Source organism: Andrographis paniculata, unplaced genomic scaffold, assembly GCF_009805555.1.
Source record: "Andrographis paniculata isolate CXL003 unplaced genomic scaffold, ASM980555v1 Contig62END, whole genome shotgun sequence".
In the NCBI taxonomy this organism is placed as follows: Eukaryota; Viridiplantae; Streptophyta; class Magnoliopsida; order Lamiales; family Acanthaceae; genus Andrographis; species Andrographis paniculata.
The window spans coordinates 4,631,913-4,653,349 of record NW_026137598.1 but is presented as its reverse complement, the minus strand read 5'-3'; the positions used below and the strand labels follow the sequence as shown (position 1 = coordinate 4,653,349).

The window sequence follows — 21,437 nt, the reverse complement described above, 5'->3', positions numbered from 1 at the left end:
CGTCCTGAGGTCTTTCCGTCCTGAGGACCTACCGACCAAAGAACCTTCCGTCCTGAGGTCTTTCCGCCTTGAGGACTTCCCGACCTGAAAACCTTCCGACTTGAGGACCTACCGACCTGAAGATTTTCCTTAGTAATAAACCTATTTTTCTTGATTTCCTCATGGTGCCCTTCAGTCAGTTCAATCAACTCTATTGCCAAGCCCACTATTCTTTTTACCTTGGGCTTTTAACCTAATTCTAAATTTCGTACGTAACATTCTGTATTATTGTTTTCCGACATAATTTTTGTTCCTGAATTCAAATTTCAATTCTGGGTTCTTCAGTTCAGCTGGATTGACTGATTCGTTGGGTAGATAGCTACTTGGTTTCAATAACCGAGTTGGAATGGGGCAGCGGTCTTGATGAATAATCTGTGGTTTTTCTAGTTGGTGAATTTGGGAGTGGGCGGGGCTCGAAATTTCTCATGGATCGGTTGTCAATGGCCACGATTTTGTACTGTTTGATTCTCCTGTTTGGCAGATTTCTGCGGGTTTCTGCTAACGCCGAAGGTTTGTTGTTCACCTTTCGCTTTTTGCCGATTGAATTCTTCTGGGTTTCTGATGTTTGTCTTTAATTTACCGTTGAGCTGAAGTGGATGTTAGAGCATTCATATCTGTTGAATTCATGGCTAACTCTGAATTTGAGGGTTTGGAAATCAATTGAGGGTGAAATACTTTTATGAAGAGGTTTGGTGTTAATTGGGGATGTCATTGAATGAATCTGTTGTGTCCAGTCCTCAATTTTAAGCATTTCTGTCGATTTGTGTGAACCAAAAATCTCTGCCAAACCTAATAAATGTTAGGTGATTGATTGTTACTTGTTGGTTTGGTGATTGCCTGATTGGTGATCATTAGTGTGCAGTTTATTTGAAGGTTATGTTTATTGAAAGCCAATTGTTCATTCATCTGCAGGCGATGCTTTGAATGCTCTGAAGAGCAATTTGGCCGATCCCAACAATGTTCTGCAGAGTTGGGATCCGACCCTCGTCAATCCCTGCACCTGGTTTCATGTCACTTGCAATAGCAACAATAGCGTTACTCGAGTGTATGCTTGTTCATACATTTGATTTTATGTAGTTTTGTTGCAATGGAATCATATCTGATTGGTATGAAGATGATGATGATATTATGTTTTTGGTTGTTGCAGTGATCTTGGGAATGCAAATTTGAGTGGTCAGTTAGTTCCGCAGCTCGGTCAGCTTCAGTATTTACAGTACTTGTGAGTCCAATGGTTGTTCGGCTCCAAACTTGCTTCATTATGTTGTTTATATAGTTTCTGTATTAGTATTTCTCGCACGCTTTCAACAATTAAATTAGATTGTATTCGTTCATCTCGGTATGAAATGACTTGAACATGGTCGTATGTTTTCTATTCATCATTCGGCTCATTTGAGCGATACTAACATGTCCCCAAAGGGTATATTACTCTACTTACGAAGTGAAATCTATCAATGGCGTCACCCCTTGCTTCTTTGGTTCTCTATTTGTTCGTTTCTTCCACCCAACACGAGCAATCATTCCATTTCACTTACACACACGAACGAACTGTGTTTTCATTGTCAGAATAGGCAGGCAGTATTGTCGATTATGTCTTGTAGGGCTCACGTATCTAACATTTACCTGTAAGTTTGGAAGTTCAGTTTGCGACTGGTTTCTTGTCCTTCCTTTGACCAGTATATTAGCTTGGCGGATACAATGCTTTTGTTCTGTTGCATTTCTTCAGTTGTTAAATATTCTGCAAAATGCATTGGTCTCTAGACTAATCTTGTAATGATTTTGATTTTGATCAGGATAGATAGAAGCATTGTACTTCTTATGATGGTTTTACAAACTGGTTGTCAGTTTAATGTCGTGACGGATCCCTATCTTTATCTTCATGTGCTGTTTGTTTCCTCAGGGAACTTTACAGTAATAACATTTCTGGAAGAATTCCAAGTGAGCTCGGAAACTTGACCAACTTGGTGAGCTTGGATCTTTATTTGAACAACCTAAGTGGTCCGATCCCCGACACCTTGGGCAAGCTTCAGAAGCTACGATTCTTGTACCTGCTTCTCTCTACTGAACTTTCCATTTATCCATTTATCTTTATGACCCAAAATATCTTCTTGATTTGGTATTAAATCCTGCTTCCAGAACTTTTGACTTATTTAAACCTGAATCATGTTGAATAGTTCTTCTATTGCGTAGGAGGCTCAACAATAATACCTTGGACGGAGAAATCCCCAGGAATCTGACTACCATATCTACACTCCATGTTCTGTACGTATGAAGTCGATACACTTATTATAATCTCTCTATGGTGCCTTTTAGTTTCCATTTCTTTCGTTTGCTAATATTCCATTTCTTTGTTTATTGTCACAAGCAGTGATCTTTCAAATAATCGTCTGCGAGGGCAGATTCCTGTTAATGGATCCTTTCAGCTTTTCACTCCTATCAGGTTTCCCATGAAGTTTTTTCACTTCTTATATGCCAAGGTGTTCCTCGATTATTGTCACTGCTGATTTATGACTTCTGCTTTTTTCTTCCCTTTCCCAGTTTTGAAAATAATCTGTTGGAACCACTTCCTGCTTCTCCGCCCCTCCGGTTTCACCAATAACACCGGCTAATTCTGGAGGTTTGCCTCCCCCATTGTTGTTTCATTGTGCATTACTTTCTGTGATTCAGCTAACAATGCATCATTCAGTAACAATCTGTTATCCAATTAAACAACATAGTCTTACTAATATGTTAAAATTTGCAGTTGGCAATAGTGCTACCGGAGCTATTGCAGCCGGGGTGTAAGGAATATAAAAATAATGAATATTCTTGATATTTTGGAAAGTAATAAATATAAAAATAATTAGTATGTGTGATATATTGAAAAAATTGATAGAAGTGTAATTAATATAAAAATAATGAATGTGTATATTAATTGTTTTTGGAAAGTAATATGAATAATAAGTTTGTGTGATATATGTGTTTTTAGGGAATTGAAATAACATCCTATGAACATTAATTTTGCTCTCATGTTACCATGCTTATTTGAGCTTGATTTTGGACCTTTTTTTAATTATTATTATTATTTTTTTTTATAGTGTCCTATTGTTTTTTTATTAAAAATTATTTCATATTAAAATGTGCATAAAAAATTCTTTTTATTCAAAATTCATGTTGTTATAAATAAAAATGGTGAAATGTGTTGTAACTTGATTTTAGAAATTATAAAATAAATGATTTTTTTCATTCATCAAAAGATATTCAAGACATTCAAATATATTTATTTGTATCACACATAATTAGTCGTGTATTTACAATTAACATCGCCTTTGAGTCGAGAAAGTGTTGTTGTTTTTTTTTTTTTTTTTTTTCTATATTTTAGTAAAATTTTATATAATAAATAAAATATTATATTATATATTTATAATAAAAATACGGAATTATTATGAATTTTACCCAATTTATTCTTTAAAAATGCACTCTTTAAAAGTTTCTAAAATAGTAATGGATTTGGAGGCGTTTTGACTGGATGGGTTTTCTTGAATGTGTTCACTATAATCTGTCGACTATTTAATTCAATATTTATTTATAATTAAACATATTTTATTTTATATTTTAAATGTAAAAATATAAAAAAAACATAAGACGTAAAATAAACAAAACTATATATATTTTTGTTTTTTTGTCTATTTTTATTGGATAATAATTTATAAAAGTATATATTCTTTTCCTCTATTTTAAAAATATAGATTTATTTTTTTTCAAAAAATTTAAGAAATAAGAATATTTTTATTATAATTGATAATTAAAAATAGTATAAAAAAAATTATTTTTATGTTTTTAATGTAATATTAATAATGCGATGATAAAGTATATATATTTGTATAAAAGAAAAAGTATTTTGACTTGGATGTGCTACCTAATAATACAAAGTACATTATTAAGGTTAGGGTGTAGTACTTTTTGTATATTTATTTTTTCACATTTTATAATTAGAAATAGCTAAGCTATAAGAATGATACTTTAATATTCTTAGAAATGAATAATTAAATAGTAAAAAAATTGGTAATTATAAAGTACAAATATATATATATATATAAACATGAATAAGTTTTGTTCACTTCGTGTGTGTGTGTGTGTGTTTATTATGTTAGTATTAGAAATTGTGTTAGTAATATAAAATAATATGTGTGTTGAGTTGTTGATTTTATGTGAATAAATTGATTATATATATTATACTCCCTTCGTCCAAGCTAAAAGTATACAGTTACTTTTGGCGCGGAGATTAAGGAATAATAGTATTTTAATTATAATGGGCAGATAAAAATAGTAAAATGACATTTTTGTCATTGTTTTTTTGGTATAAAAGTAACGATGTGATGTAAAGTAGGGGTATTTGTAGAAAAAATGGGGTATTTAATAAAATGGTTACTTTGTAATTGGACGTCCCAAAATAGAAATATGTATACTTTCTGACTGGACAGAGGAAGTATATTGCATTAACATGACGTATACAGTGATGGTACTACATAAAGGGTAGGATCTCCAATTTTTTCTAGCTTTAAAAATAATAAAATGATATATTTTCTATTATTTAGCCCTCTTTACTTGTCAATGCTTTTTTTTTTTTTTATAGTGTAAAAATTAATAAATCTTTTGTAATTTTGCTAATTTACACTTTTAGGTTTTAATTTTTTCGTAGAAATTATTGAATTTTATTAATTTTTCTTAAATATTTTTCTAAAAATTTAATTCTTAGTTATTTTTTCTTTTCTTCTTGTTTACCCGATTGTATTGGGAGAAAAAAAAAGGCAACATTAAATAAAAAAAAGTAATCTCACTTTAAAATATCGTTTTTCTATTTTAGTAAAATTAATTATACACTAATAATAAAATATCATTAATTTTTACTTAAATTACAAATATACCATTACACATAAAATTATTTTATACATCAAATCAATAGGAAAAAATGTCAAAACTATTTAAATACTTCAATTAACCAATAAATTATTATTATTTTTTACTACTCCCTTTGTCCAGTTAAAAAATATACATATCTATATTTTGGGATGTCCAATTACAAAGTAAACATTTCATTAAATACTTTTACTTTATATCACATTATTATTTTTACACCAAAAAGCATGTGCAAAAAATGTCATTACAATTTTTTTAACTATCCGTTATTATTAAAGTACTGTTATTTCTTAAACATCGCGCCAAAAATAAATATTTACTTTGTATATGAACGAAGAGAGAAATACTACAATATTCCAAAAAGCCACTTGAATTGGGATGAAACAAATAATATTTATAAAGAATCATATCATAAAAAAAAAAAAATACTAGGAGAACAAACCCAATAAATCCAGAAAAAAGTTGAGTGCGTGTTTGGGTGAAGTTTGCATAGATTTTTTACTATTTTAAAAAATATCAAATGTAAAACTAATTTTTTTTTATATATATATTTTTATTAAAAATTTAATATTATATTCAAAACATAATATTTTTTTCCTCTAGGTTGTGTTTGTTTGGGGAATTGATTTAATTTTCACTATTCATCAAATTTTTTTCCCCCAAAAAATATCAAACTAAACACCTATTTTTTATTTTTTTATATTATACTAAAAATTAATTTTACATTCAAAACATCACATCAATATCTATTTATATCACATCATACAACTATTTAAATTCAAAATTTTTACTATTCAAATCCCAGCTCAAAATCCAAACCCCCAGACAAACACAATATAGTTTTTTGAGTTTCATAGTACATTGTAAATAGTAGTACTTTTTTTGTTAGTGAAAATATGTACAATAATTTTGATAATTTTATTATTTGTATTTTATATGTAATTAAATGTAGTGATTATTTTAAATTTATAAACAAAATTAAAAATATTTTGATATTAATGTATGATTATTTTTACTGTAATATATTCCCCGTTCCTTAACAATCTATCCATTTTTTTATTTTGATGTGTCCATAACAAAGTATTTATTTCTTTTTTTAGTAATTGTATTATCTACCTAACATTACAAATACACTTCTAATTTACAATATATTACACAAATGTTATTACTTTTATATCATATAATACTAATATGGTTAGTTTAGTCTTTTTACCTTTATTTATAATTTATCCAAATATAATACTCTCTCCGTCCTATAACAAAATATCCATTTTTTCATTTTAGTCCGTCTCATAATAAAGTATCTATTTCATTTTTTAGTAAATGTACTATCTACTTAACATTACAAATATCTTTACAACTTAAAATATATTATTGTCATTACTTTTATATCACACGTACTAATAAAGTTATTTTAGTAATTTCTACTTTATTCCTACTACATTCCAATATAATATTAATATTTCTAAAACTACGTGCAAAAAGCAAATGCATATCTAATTATGGGACGAAAGAAGTACTAATATTTCTAATACTCTGTGCAAAAAACAAATTGATATATAAATATGAGACGGAGGGAGTAAAATTAAAAATTTGAATAAAATAGACAAAAATATTAAATATAATACTTTTAATTGAAATTTAAAATATTAAATAAATATTTAAATTATAAATTATAAATTATATTACCTCCGTCCACAAACTAACGTCCTACTTTCCTATTTGGAATGTCCAACAATTATTGTCCTCTTTCTATTTTTATACACAAAATTTACTCTTTTACCCTTACTTTATTTACTCATTCATTTTCTATACGCAAGATTAAGGGCTAATTTGTCATTTTATAACAAAAACTTTAATTGCTTAAAAATACGTATAAATATCAAATAGGATATTAGAAAATGGACGAATGGAATAATAATATTTGAAACTAAAAAAACCGAAACCCCAAGCAACCCCACCCGAATTAACTTCATATAAAAACATACAAAATGCAGGAGATCAAGAATAGCAACTAATTCTTATTAGATACTTTATCACATAAAATGTCCTTAGATAAGAAAATTTTATGAAGATTATAATTAATGAATAATTTAAAAATATTAATAAAAATAATTATTTCTTAATAAAAATATTTATAAATAAAAATTAAGATAATTAAATAATTTAATTAAGATTTAAATAATAAAAATTAAAATATGATTCAATAATATAATTATATTTTTTTAAAAAAAATATTTCATTCGTCCCTTAACAAAGTATCTAATTATCTTTTATGTCATTATACTTAACATTAAAAATATTATTATATTTGTATGATATTTTATATAAATATTATTATATTTCTATTATAGAACACTAATAAACATATATATATAATTTATACTAGTATAATATTAATATTTAAAATTTAATATTTAAAAAATAAATAAATATATAGTTACAAAACCAGAGAAGTAAATATATTACTTCTCTGTCCCAAAAAGAAGTATTCATTTGCTTTTTGCAAGTAATTTTAAAAATATTAGTATTATATTAGAATATAGTAGAAATTACTAAAATAACTTTGTTACTGTGTATGATACAAAGATAATGACATTTGTGTAATATATTGTAAGTTGTAAGAGTATTTATAATGTTATGTAGATAGTATAGTTACTAAAAAAAATAAAATGGATACTTTGTTATGATGGACTAAAATGAGAAAATAGATAATTGTTATGAAACGGAGAGAGTATATGAGATGATAAAAATATAAATAATAACCACCTTATGTGGAACATAAAATTATATCAATCCACTCTTTTATGGAGTACATAAGAATCCGAAATGGCTACAATTTAAATAATTAAAAAGGTTTTGAGTGACAATTTATCAGTTTATTTATTTATTTATTTATTTATTTATTATTATTACTACTCAATGTTCAGGTTGTTGTTTTTTGTTCGTCTCATATCTCATGTCATTTTTAATTTTTTGGAAAATGATAACTCATCTTAATCTTATTTTAAATTTTTTAATTTAATTTATTAAATTTTATTAAACTAATTAGTTATCTTAAGTTTAATTTATAATAATTTATATGATAGATAAATTATGGTTACTAATACATTTTTAATTATTTACTAATTATACTTGTCCTAAATTTTCGTGTCTACAGTGACCAAAACACCAAATGTGGGACGAAGGTAGTACTATTTTACAGATTTAACGGTTTCGGTCAGTATTATGTCCCAACCACATTACACGTATTTATTAGGTAGAAAACAGGGGCACTTCTCTTGCATCATATATATTCGTATATGTCATAGCTATTTTTTATTATTTTCAATTAATTTCTAAAAAAAAAAATTTAAATTTCTCAATTATCATCCTTGTATATATACATGAAATATAACATAAATAGAAGTGGTGATGATTGTGATGTGGAAAAATAAGAAAAAGTGAATGAAAGAAAATAGGGATAGAGATGATGATGGTGCACGTGCATAATCATGTTTGGTTACTTCGTTGGCAGACAACTAAACATCACTTGGATTTATTTAAATTCAATTTCCTTTTTAATTATTTATTTATTTATTTTTCCTCCACTCAAATCTCAATCACCTTCACTTCTTTCTATTTTCTTCGGCAATAATAATTTAATTAACCACCACCCCACCCATACATCTTCCCAGATTTTTTTTTTTATTTTTATTTTTTATTGAAAATAAATACTCTGTCCCAATTCATTAATATTTTAAATGTTTGGTTAAGTAATGAGAATAAAAAAAGTTAGTTAAAATGCGATCTTTTGAAGAATTAGGAACATTTGAAAACACGATTTCTATGTCATTCTATTCTCGTTTTGGCGGCCGCCCTTTGACCGCCGTTCCGACCTATTTTCACGTAATTGATTGATCTATTATTATAATCTATTTTCTCTATCACATAGCAAAACGAGAATTCATTTATTATTATTTTTTTTCCTCCGTATCATAACAAAATATTTATTTATAATTTTTTTAGTAATTGTACTATTTACTTAACATTACAAATACTCTTACAACTTACAATATATTACACTAATGTCATTATCTTTATATCACATATACTAATAAGGTTATTTTAGTCATTTCTATTTTATTCATATTATATCCCACAAATATAATATTAATATTTTTAAAATTATGTATAAAAAACAAATGAATATCTAATTATAAGAGAAAGATAATAAAATAAATAAAAATAATAATAATTTTGATCAATTCGGTACTAATCTACGGAACTGAGATTGAAATTAATTTAATAAAAAACATACACTTGTTTGGATATCCAAGTATTTATTTGGCATTGATTCATGATTAGAAACCCACAGCAAAATTGAATAAAATAAATAAATAAATTAATTAATTAATTAAATGTGTGGATTCACTGTAACCGATGAGTGATTCATTGTGCACAGGCATTTAGTTTCGGATGAGCATTCAGATTTTTTTGTTCGGATTTTGTCAAATTCGAATCGATCCGAAAATTCAAAATTTTTGAAAAAATCAATCCGAATCGAACCGAAATAACTGAAATCCAAAAATCCGTAATCCGAACTAAAAATCCGAACCAAACCGAAAAATCCGAAATTCTAAATATTTTTATTATTATTTTTTAAAATTTTAAATTCTTTTATATTTTATTATTATTTTATAATATTAAATATATATAATATATAAAAATTAAATATGTTAAGATATAATTAATAAATTTGAGTTTTTTATATTAAAATATAATATTTTCTAATAAAATATTAAATATATAATAAAAATATATATTAAAATATTATATTTCGGATTTCGGATTGGTTCGGATTTTAAGTATACCGATTCGATCCGATCCGAAAATTCAAAATTTGTTAAAAATTCAATCCGATTCAATCCGAAAATCCGAAAAATTCGAACCAAATTTTAAATTTCGGTTTGGTTCGGATTGGATTTTCAGATTTCGGATATTTTGCTCACATCTACATTTAGTACAGTGTTAGTTTTATTATTACATTATTATTATTATTATTATTATTATTAAATAAAATAATTATTCCCGTCCAACCTATCATATCCACATTGTAGTTTCTACCTATTGCACACCCATGTCAGTTTTTTTTTTTTAATAAATATTACACACTTTAATTTTATTTTAAATTTTTTAATTTCAATTAAATTAATTAGTTATCTTAATTTTAATTTATAATTATTTATATTATATTCTTAATTATCTATTAATTATATTTATCCTAATTCTCGTGTCTACATTGACCGAGACATCCAATTTGAGACGTATTAAACATGAATATTTTTATAAGGAAATAAATATATATAAATATTAAAAACTCAAAATAAATATGCTTAAATGGATATTTATTTTTAAAAAATAAAGTACTATTTTGTTTTCATATATTTGCAAAATTATTATTCCATTTTGAAAGAAATTAATACACTATACATGGTTACTATTTTTATATTCTCTATGCAATTTTTATATTTTACATAATTTTTTCATATTTTTTTTTCCAATATTCTCACAAAACAAAAACACACAATTAAAAAAAATTAAAAATAGTTAATATCTGACATAATTCTTTTAGAAAAGATAGTGTAGTGTTTCTCTATGCAATTTTTATACTTCACATAATTTTTACATAATTTTTTTTCCAATATTCTCACAAAACAAACACACGATTAAAAAAAATTAAAAATAGTTAATATCTGACATAATTCTTTTAGAAAAGATAGTGTAGTGTTAAATTTTAAAAATGTATTTATTTTATATTTTAAAATAAAAGTATTTCATATTAGATATAGAAATTTGTAATAATAATAATAAATATACGTTTCCTGTTTTATTTTGAATAGAAACTACTTAATTATTGCAATACGACATTAATTACATATACTATCCGTATTAAAGAACTTATTACCCACCGTTAAATAAACTAAATCATTACATAAGTTAAAAAGCTAAATTGTGAAAACCCCTCCACTTGTCCATATTTTATTTCTTACCGCACTATCTCCCAAATTTTATATATATTTTTATATATCTTACATATACATACACATATATATATATATCTAGAGAGAGAGAGAGAGAGAGAGAGAAAAGCTTTGACTGAGCATCGATTCCTTTCCTCTGTGTTTTGTCTTGAATGGATTCAACTCATTCATCCTTTTTAACGGAGCGTTGAATGCTCCTCTTCCTCATCAAGACCCAGATTTTACTGAGAGAGATTTTTGATCAACTATACGACTTTCAAAGTAAAACAAATGTAGGAGTACAAAAAAGCAGCAGCTGCAAAAACCCCTCTTTTCTTTCATATTCTTCTTAATTCTCCCTTTCCAGTTGTCTGCGCTTCCCCTAAATCAGCTCCAATTCATTTGTTTCTTCTGCCGCTTTAATTTCTGTGTTATTGTTTTCTGACCTAATTTCTGCTCCTGATTTCAATTCTGGGTTCTTCACTTCCGCTGGATTGCCTCCCCCCACCCCACCCCTCCTTCCCTGGGGTTTCCTGATTACCGAGTTACATTTTTTTTTGTTTTTCTAAAAAAGTTACAATTCTATTTTAATTTGCCCTTTCTGTGTTGACTAATTCGTTGGGTGGATAGCTACTTTGTTTCAATAACCGAGTTGGAATCGGGCAGATGAATAATCTGTGGTTGTTCTAGTTGGAGAATTTGGGAGGGGGCGGGGTGGGGTGGGGCTCGAAATTTCTCATGGATCGGTGGTCAATGGCCACGATTTTGTACTGTTTAATTCTCCTGTTTGGCAGATTTCTGCGGGTTTCTGCTAACGCCGAAGGTTTGTTGTTCACTTTTCGCTTGTTTCCGATTGATTCTTCTGGGTTTCTGATGTTTTTCTTTAATTTAGCGTTGACCTGAAGTGGATGTTATTGAGCATTCATAACTGTAGAATTCATGGCGTCTCTGAATTTGAGGGTTTCGGAATCAATTGAGGTTGAAATACTTTTATGAAGAGGTTTGGAGTTAATTGGGGATGCCAATTGCCATTGAATGAATCTGTTGTGTCCAGTTCTCAATTTAAGCGTTTCTGTCGATTTGTGTGAACCAAAAATCACTGCCAAACCTAATAAATGTTAGGTGATTGATTGTTACTTGTTGGTTTGGTGATTGCCTGATTGGTGATCATTAGTGTGCAGTTTATTTGAAGGTTATGTTTATTGAAAGCCAATTGTTCATTCATCTGCAGGCGATGCTTTGAATGCTCTGAAGAGCAATTTGGCCGATCCCAACAATGTTCTGCAGAGTTGGGATCCGACCCTCGTCAATCCCTGCACCTGGTTTCATGTGACTTGCAATAGTGACAATAGCGTTACTCGAGTGTATGCTTGTTCATACATTTGATTTTATGTAGCTTTGTTGCAATGGAATCATATCTGATTAGTTACGATGATGATAATAATGTTGTTGGTTGTTGCAGTGATCTTGGGAATGCAAATTTGACTGGTCAGTTAGTTCCGCAGCTCGGTCAGCTTCAGTATTTACAGTACTTGTAAGTCCAATGGTTGTTTGGCTCCAAATTTGTTTCATTATGTTGTTTATATTGTTTCTGTATTAGTATTGAATTAGATTGTATTCGTTCATCTCGGTATGAAATGACTTGAACATGTTCTTATGTTTCCTATTCACCATTCGGTTCATTTGAGCGTTACTAACATGTCCACAAAGGGTATATTACTCTACTTAACAAGTGAAATCTATCAATGGCGTCACCCCTTGCTTCTTTGGTTCTCGATTTGTTCGTTTCTTCCACCCAATGAGAACATTAGCAATCATTCCATTTCACTTACACACATGCACACGAACAAACTGTGTTTTCATTGTCAGAATAGGCAGGCAGTATTGTCGATTACGTCTTGTAGGGCTCACGTATCTGACATTTACCTGTAAGTTCGCAAGTTCAGTTTGCGATTGGTTCCTTGGTTCTTCCTTTGACCAGTATATTAGCTTGGCGGATACAAAGCTTTTGTTCTGTTGCAATTCTTCGGTTGTTAAGCACATTAGAAGAATTTTGTTTACTTTCTGCAAATATTTTGCAATATGCAACGGTCTCTAGACTAATCTTGTAATGATTTTGATTTTGATCAAAATAGATAGAAGCCTTGTATTTCTTATGATGGTTTTACAAACTGGTTGTCGGTTTAAATATCTTTATCTTCATGTGCTGTTTGTTTTGTTTCTGCAGGGAACTTTACAGTAATAACATTTCTGGAAGAATTCCAAGTGAGCTCGGAAATTTGACAAACTTGGTGAGCTTGGATCTTTATTTGAACAACCTAAGTGGTCCGATCCCCGACACCTTGGGCAAGCTTCAGAAGCTACGATTCTTGTACTTGCTTCTCTCTACTGAACTTTCCATTTATCCACTTTTAATCTTTATGGCCCAAAATATCTTCTTGATTTGGTATGAAATCCTGCTTCCAGAACTGGGCTGCAAAATGGATTTTGACTGTGTGTGCACGATCGACACCTACATTATTTAAAACTGAATCATGTTGAATTGTTCTTCTATTACGTAGGAGGCTCAACAATAATACCTTGGATGGAGAAATTCCCAGGAATCTGACTACCATCTCTACACTTCAAGTTCTGTAAGTATGAAGTCGATGGACTTATTATAATCTCTCTATTGTGCCTTTTAGTTTCCATTTCTTTCGTTTGCTAATATTCCATTCCTTATTTACTAACACAAGCAGTGATCTTTCAAATAATCGGCTGCGAGGGCAGATTCCTGTTAATGGATCCTTTCAGCTTTTTACTCCTATCAGGTTTCCCATGAATTTTTTTTTAACTTATACGGACTCTCGATTATTGTCTCTTCTGATTTATCGACTTCTACTTTTTTCTTCCATTTCCCAGTTTTCAAAATAATCAGTTGGAACCTCTTCCTGCTTCTCCGCCCCCTCCAGTTTCACCTACTACACCGTCTAATTCTGGAGGTTTGCTTCCCCCATTGTTGCTTCATTGTGCATTACTTTCTGTGATTTCAGCTCTGGTGATGTTTACAGTAACAATCTGCTATCCAATTAAACAACATAGTCTTACTAATAAGCTACGATTGCAGTTGGCAATAGCGCTACAGGAGCTATTGCAGGAGGTGTTGCAGCCGGGGCTGCCCTTCTATTTGCTGCGCCTGCAATCGCTCTTGCCTGGTACCGTAGGAGAAAACCACAAGACCATTTCTTTGACGTTCCTGGTGAGTAGAGTACAAAATTAAAACATCGCTGTGTGAAATTTGCACGGTCCTTTTTCATTCAATGCTTATACTTCAAATTACAGCTGAGGAGGATCCGGAAGTTCATCTGGGGCAGCTCAAAAGGTTCTCTCTACGTGAACTCCAAGTCGCGACAGATAACTTCAGCAACAGAAACATTCTCGGCAGGGGTGGGTTTGGTAAAGTGTACAAAGGCCGATTAGCCGATGGTTCTCTAGTCGCAGTTAAAAGACTGAAAGAAGAGCGCACTCAAGGCGGGGAGCTGCAGTTTCAAACGGAAGTGGAAATGATCAGCATGGCCGTTCATCGCAATCTACTCCGCCTGCGCGGGTTCTGCATGACGCCCACAGAAAGATTGCTCGTCTATCCTTTCATGGTCAATGGAAGCGTTGCTTCATGCTTAAGAGGTACTCCTGATCCGATTCCCATTTCTGAACAATGTTGCTTTCCTTCTGCCTAATCTGCGTCTTGATACGCTATTCCAGAGCGACCGGAATCGCAACCGCCGCTTGATTGGCTGATAAGGAAGCGGATAGCGCTGGGGTCCGCAAGGGGGCTCGCGTACCTGCATGATCACTGCGATCCCAAGATCATACACCGCGACGTTAAAGCTGCCAACATCTTGTTGGATGAGGACTTTGAAGCAGTCGTCGGCGACTTCGGGCTCGCAAAACTCATGGACTACAAAGACACGCATGTTACAACAGCTGTACGTGGAACGATCGGCCATATCGCCCCCGAGTATCTGTCGACGGGAAAATCCTCCGAGAAAACCGATGTCTTTGGCTACGGTGTCATGCTTCTCGAGCTCATCACCGGGCAACGAGCCTTCGATCTTGCCCGTCTCGCCAATGACGACGACGTCATGTTATTAGATTGGGTGAGACATACCTTTTCATATTAAAATTCCTTGTTTCGTCAGTTTCTTTTCGGGTTTTGGTTTTCGTTAAATTTAAATTGTGTGGCGTTTAGGTTAAGGGACTGCTGAAGGAGAAAAAGCTAGAGACGCTAGTGGACGGAGATCTTCAGGGGAATTACATCGACGAGGAGGTGGAGCAGCTGATCCAAGTGGCGCTGCTGTGCACGCAGAGCTCTCCGATGGAGCGGCCGAAGATGTCGGAGGTGGTGAGGATGCTGGAAGGGGATGGGCTGGCGGAGAGGTGGGAGGAGTGGCAGAAGGACGAGATGTTCAGGCAGGAGTTCAACAACGTGCGCCACCCGACCACGGACTGGATAATCGCGGACTCCACTTCTAACATCCGACCTGATGAACTGTCGGGGCCGAGATAAGCTGGCTGTTATTCCCTATCCTATCTTATCCTATCCTTGTCTGTCTGTATTCTTGCATCTGTTTCTCGATCGTCCTTGTATATGGTTATGGTTTTGGTTGGGAGAGAATTTTGGCGATGCGATGGAAGCAGGAATGTTTGTTGTTGTATACTGTTTGAATAGGATTTGTTTTCAGGTGTGGTGGTGGAAGTACACTGCAGGAATTGTGGTGAAATTGGGCAGTTGGTATTTCTTCTTCATCTTCATCTTCATCTTCATCTTCTTCTTCTTGTTTAATTGGGTATTGTTCTGGGAGAGACAGATAAATGCAGTAGTGAGTCAGTTGATGTATGTAATGTAAGATACTTGGGGTAGGGGGTTAATGTAATAATCTGCCCCTGCCTGTTGCAATGTACTCTACTGTAAGAATTCATCTTGGAAATTCTCTGCCTGCCTGCAATTGATTAATTTGTTGCAGATGAGATGAGATTCATCCATTGTGCGTGCAATTATATATGTATTTGTAATCCTATTACATCGTGTGTGTGTGTGTTGGTTCACCTCCTTCACTCAAATGGATAAAGTTGCATAATTTGGTTCGGTTCGATTCTCACAACCATGGCAAGATCACGTCAAGAAAATTCTTGTGTGTTTCTTTGTGCTTTGAGTTTTGGATTTGAGAAAAATTCTTGTGTGTTTCTTTGTGGTTTGAGTTTTGGATTTGAGATTTTTGAATAGTAAAAAAAAAAAATAGAATTTGAATAGTTATTAGATGTGATATAAATATAAATAAGAGTAGATGTGATATTTTGAGTGTAAAATTAATTTTTAATATAATATAAAAAATAATTATTTAATATGATATTTTTAGAAAAAAATAAAAAATTGAATAAGAGTTGAACAGGAGTTTTAATGAATATAGTCTTATCTATATATTATGTATCTGAGATCAGTCTCTAATTTATTCATTATGACATTTTTGGATTTTTCTGATTTTTTTATTTCTTTATTTTTTTTTTACAATTTTTTATCATGATAGTAGGATATTTAAAATCTATATAATTTTTACAGTTTTTTTTATATTATTAGTGGATATATATACAGTTTTTAAATTTTATAAAGTATATTTTTAATTTTTTCTTGAAACCCATATTCTCATTTCTTTTACATATTTCTCAACAAATTTTATTTTTATATTTATTTTGATTTAATTAAATTGATTTATATTTGTCTAAGTGTATTTAAAATTGAAAAATTTACTAAAAATAAAAAAAATGTCACAAAAAAGAAAAATGGATCATATACGGGGACAAATGATTGATTTATATTTAATATGTAAATTTATTGTTAACTTTTATGAGTTTATCTATCGCGTATATCATATTCAATTAATATATATTTGAATAATTTTTAAAAAAATTTAGTCAAATTTCAACATTTTAAATGATCTGTTTTTTTTTAATATAATATTTTTATTTTTTAGTTAATGTCTAATTTTATTTAAAAAAATAAATTTGAATAATTATAGTTGATATTTCAGTGATTATAAATACTAATTATTGAATTACATTATTTTTTGCTTATTTATTAAATTGCTAATAAAAACTTAAGATAAATGATTATATATTAAATGTTTTCAAAAAATTAAAAGTTAATTTTTAAAACAAATTATCTATTTTACTTTAGTTGTTCTAATTTGTATAAATAATTTAATTATGTCATATTTTTTTTTATATAATAATTATATTAAAACTTGTTACATAATTATTATACAATATATACTAACTTTATGATTAATTTTTTCAACTTATAATTTTAATTTTTTTATTGTTTTATATGAATGTTAAGTCCGTATTATCGATGTTCAAAATATCTGAAGTGAAACTAATTTTACAAAGATTGTATGTTTATATAACTATAAATACATCGTAATTATACCAACAAATCAGATCATATCATATCAGGTCACGTGCTGAAATTAAAAATTATGTGCTAATCACTTAAAAATTTAATTATATTAATTTAGTTTATTAATACTCCCTCAGTTCCGGAATTAAATATCTATTTGCTTTTTGCATATAGTTTTAAAAATATTAGTATTATATTGGGATATAGTAGAAATTAAGTAGAAACGACTAAAATAACTTTATTAGTATGTGTGATATAAATGTAATGATATTTGTGTAATATATTGTAAATTGTAAGGGTATTTGTAATGTTAGGTAGATAGTACATTTACTTAAAAAAAAAACAAAGAAATAGATACTTTGTTATGGAACATACTAAAATAAAAAAAATGGATACTTTGTTATGGAATGGAGAGAGTAATATAATTATATATATTCATCTCTTTAAGTAATCTGCTGAAATTTTAATTTCAGCACCTGATCTGTTATATCAAGTTTTCTTTTTTTTTTTTTTTAAATTTTATTTTATGTCTATTAAATTATGTACAATTTACGGTGACCCCTCTACGGTATATACAAAAATTTAAGAAGGATATAATTACCAAATAATTAAGAATATATTAGTAAAAATAATTATCGTATAATAAAAATAATATTAAATTAAGATAAATAATTAGCCTAATTAAAATTTTAAAAATTTTAAAATTAGATTAAAATGTATCATTTTTTTCTAAAATGAAAAATGATAGAATAAATAAGAGAGGAAGTAATAATCAACTTATTACTATTTTTTCTATTTATCACACCCATTTTTATTAAGTTTTTAATAATTTTTTTTTATAATATACCCACTTTACTTTATGCTCAAACAAAATGACATTAGAGATTATAAATTTGGTGGATATAGGAATATGCATAATTAATTTTATAGTTATTTATAAAATAAATAGAATAAAAAAATTATTTCTTATATAAAAAATAAATTATATTAATATTTTAATTATTTTTTAATGCTAATTGATTTGATAAGTATTTGCCTTTATGGTATTTTTTTTACAAATAAATTTATTAGTGATGTGTTTCATTTATGTTTTTTTCCCTCTTAATTTTTTACAATTATTCAATCTTATGCATTTAAAATATTGTATTCAATAATTATATTACATCAAAAGTATCAATATATATATATATATATATAAAGTAAGTGAATACACCTCAAAAATTTTTAAAAAATTAAAATTTTGAGTTAAGAATTTATTCAAAGAGTATTTAGATCTAATTTCATATTGGGATATAAAATTCATTTTTTTTTATATTTCAATTATTATAAGGAACCTCACATTTAGAATCTTATTAAATTCGTAAATAAAGCTATTACCATTTAATTATAATATATAAAATTGTATATATATCTTAACACAAATTTTATTGGTAACATAAAAGACTTTTTGGATTTACATATCAATAAATATATTAACAATTGATTATGTATACAAAAATCACTGACAATTAATTATATATATACTCTTCCCGTCCCATTGAAAGATTATCATTTTTATTTTCGTCCCTTCCAAAACAAAATTATCATTTTCTAATTTAGTAATTTTACTACCCCACTTAATATAATAAATATCATTCCAACTTACAATATACTACATAAATGTTATTATTTTTATATTACACAATACTAATAAAGTTTTTTTTCACTACCACCTAATATAATACTAATATTAAAAAATTTACATGTAAAAAAATAAATGATAATATTTTTAGCGGACGAAGGGAGTATATTTTTTCTAAAAACTTAATTGAATTCTTGTTTGTTTCTTAGGTTGCATTTGAACGTGCCCAAATAGTCCATGCATGACACGTGTGGCTGCTGCACTTGTTTTGACTTTTACTCTAAACTTCATATATTCGGTACTTTCCGTCTCATGTTGGATGTCTTGATTACTATAAATACGAGAGAATTTAGGATAAATATAATTAGTAAATAATTAAGAATGTATTAATAAAAATAATTATTTTATAATATGAATAATTATAGATTAAGATTGAAATAACAAAATAATTTAATTAAAATTTTTAAAAAAATTAGAAAATATAAAATGAGATTAAAGTTTATAATCATATTTCAAAAAAAAAATGATATGGAATGTGGGACGAACAGAAACGACAACGTGGACATGGTAAGTGAGACGGAGGGAGTATTAAGTAGGATCTGTTTGAATGAGTTTTAAAATTGATTACTCCCTCCATTTCACGGTCTTAATTTTTTAAAAAATAATTTAAAAGAATAATAATATTATATAAATAAGTAAGTTTGTATAAAACAAAAAATAAAATAAAATATATCATTGTGTTTAGTAAGGCTAAGAATAAACTATGATCTATCATTGTGTTTAGTAAGGCTAAGAATAAACTATGATCGAGATGATATTGAGATAAATAAGATAAGAGTGAGTGTAATAAATTGATAATGACCCCATAGATTATAAATAAAAATACACTATTTAAGTGGCAAAGTATGTTTATTTTGTGAGATAATTTAAATGAGTATTTTTTTTTTATGTAAAATATGAGAAATTTGTAGAAAATATAAAATAATAAACATATATAATATATTAATATTTTTGAGAAAATGTATATGTATTTTTTGTTAAAAGAATCGTGTGATAGTATAATCAAATAAATTATTATTATTATTGTACATGCAATCAACAAGATTGTTTTTTTTTTTTTTTTTTTTTTTTTTTTAATTTGGATTTGGAGTTTTGATTTTTCTTTAACCAATGAATTGATGTAATATTGTTTAATATAAATATGATTAATATTTCTTTAAAAAAAATATATACTCTATCAAATTTATTTTTACTTTTTTTTTTTTTTGTTCGTCCCTCAAATTAATCTTATTATTATATTTGAAAAAGTTAAAAAGTCAGAATTTAATTATTATCTTTCTCGCAACACTTATTTACAATAATGTCGTTGACTTTATTATGTTATTTTTTCATTCTCTTTAATTTCTAATTAAATTTTTTAAAAATATCTAAAACTATTTTTTTACTTTTTTTTTTTCAATAAAATATTTATTTTTTAAATTCGTGTGTCAAGTCCAAATTGACTAAAATTTTCGAATAGAGGAAATATACTTTTATTAAATAAGGTAGAAACAAATAGTTAAAAATAAAAGATAAATGTAAAAGAAACAAATTATTTTAAAAAACGTACTTTATTCTCCCATTTTGTTTATCCCACTTTAATTACTATTTTTCTATTTTGAGTGAAAATTATTAAATCAAATTTTACTTAAATTATACTCATTTCATCTCATATTAAATTATTATTTTTTATTATTTTTGTTCGTCTTCAATTTCAAAGTATCAATTATAAAAAATGTAAAAATTTAAATTTAGATAAAAAAAATTTTGTGAGAAGAATATAGTATATAAATATCATTTTGATAATAAATTTTTATATAATATAAATAAATAAAGAGTTTATTTTATTTATTTATAATTAATTTAAATTAATTTTAAAATAGGACGACAAAAACAAAAAAAAAACAAAAAAAGAAATAATTTGTAATAGGATCAAAAGAGTGTTATTTTATAGTATAATTTTTCATATTTAATTACACCCAATTTTAAAATTTCTTTTTAAGAAATACTTTAATATATACTTCTTAGTGATAAAGACATTGTATTTAACATTGTATTTAAGATAATGATATTTAATAAATTAATAATAATACATTATTATTTATTATATTATCTTATTATTTTTTTTAGGATTAATAATATTGATAATTTTAATAGATGTAATTAAAAGAAATTGGAATATATATTTAAAATTTTTAAAATTATATATAATTAAAAAAATTAGTTTGAATTTATAATAATAATAATAATAATAATAATAATAATAATAATAATAATAATAATAATAATAATGTTTGATAATATGTTTTGAAAAAAAAAAAAGAAAGAAAATTCGAGAAATACAAAATCAAATTAATCTAATGCGGATTAAAATCATAATTCGAAAACTCAAGTTCAGCTCTAATGG

At 27.7% G+C, this 21,437-nt stretch overlaps 1 protein-coding gene across 5 annotated transcripts; it reads left to right on the top strand.

Annotated features, from left to right (window-relative positions):
* Positions 1 to 265: 265 nt before the first annotated feature.
* Positions 266 to 15,955, top strand: LOC127260795 (BRASSINOSTEROID INSENSITIVE 1-associated receptor kinase 1-like). Of its 5 annotated transcripts, none has more exons than XM_051288724.1 (11): positions 266 to 549; positions 12,169 to 12,301; positions 12,400 to 12,471; positions 13,165 to 13,308; positions 13,499 to 13,570; positions 13,676 to 13,747; positions 13,839 to 13,918; positions 14,044 to 14,175; positions 14,259 to 14,600; positions 14,679 to 15,073; positions 15,166 to 15,955. In XM_051288724.1, the coding sequence occupies exons 1-11, from the start codon at positions 465 to 467 to the stop codon at positions 15,481 to 15,483; spliced, it is 1,845 nt and encodes a 614-aa protein (XP_051144681.1). In that variant the 5' UTR covers positions 266 to 464; the 3' UTR covers positions 15,484 to 15,955. The 5 variants fall into 5 exon arrangements, with proteins under 5 accessions (XP_051144681.1, XP_051144682.1, XP_051144684.1 ...); XM_051288725.1 differs by lacking the exon at positions 12,169 to 12,301 and adding an exon at positions 952 to 1,084; XM_051288727.1 differs by lacking the exons at positions 12,169 to 12,301; positions 12,400 to 12,471 and adding exons at positions 952 to 1,084; positions 1,187 to 1,258.
* The last annotated feature ends 5,482 nt before the right edge of the window (positions 15,956 to 21,437 follow it).

What these genes read in the sequence shown, in the direction of transcription:
- LOC127260795 (XM_051288724.1), top strand. Translation starts at nt 465, where the DNA reads ATGGATCGGTTGTCAATGGCCACGATTTTGTACTGTTTGATTCTCCTG. An exon ending in GGTTTCTGCTAACGCCGAAG is followed by an intron (nt 550 to 12,168) that starts GTTTGTTGTTCA and finishes ATTCATCTGCAG; the next exon opens with GCGATGCTTTGAATGCTCTG. An exon ending in CAGCTTTTTACTCCTATCAG is followed by an intron (nt 13,748 to 13,838) that starts GTTTCCCATGAA and finishes TCCATTTCCCAG; the next exon opens with TTTTCAAAATAATCAGTTGG.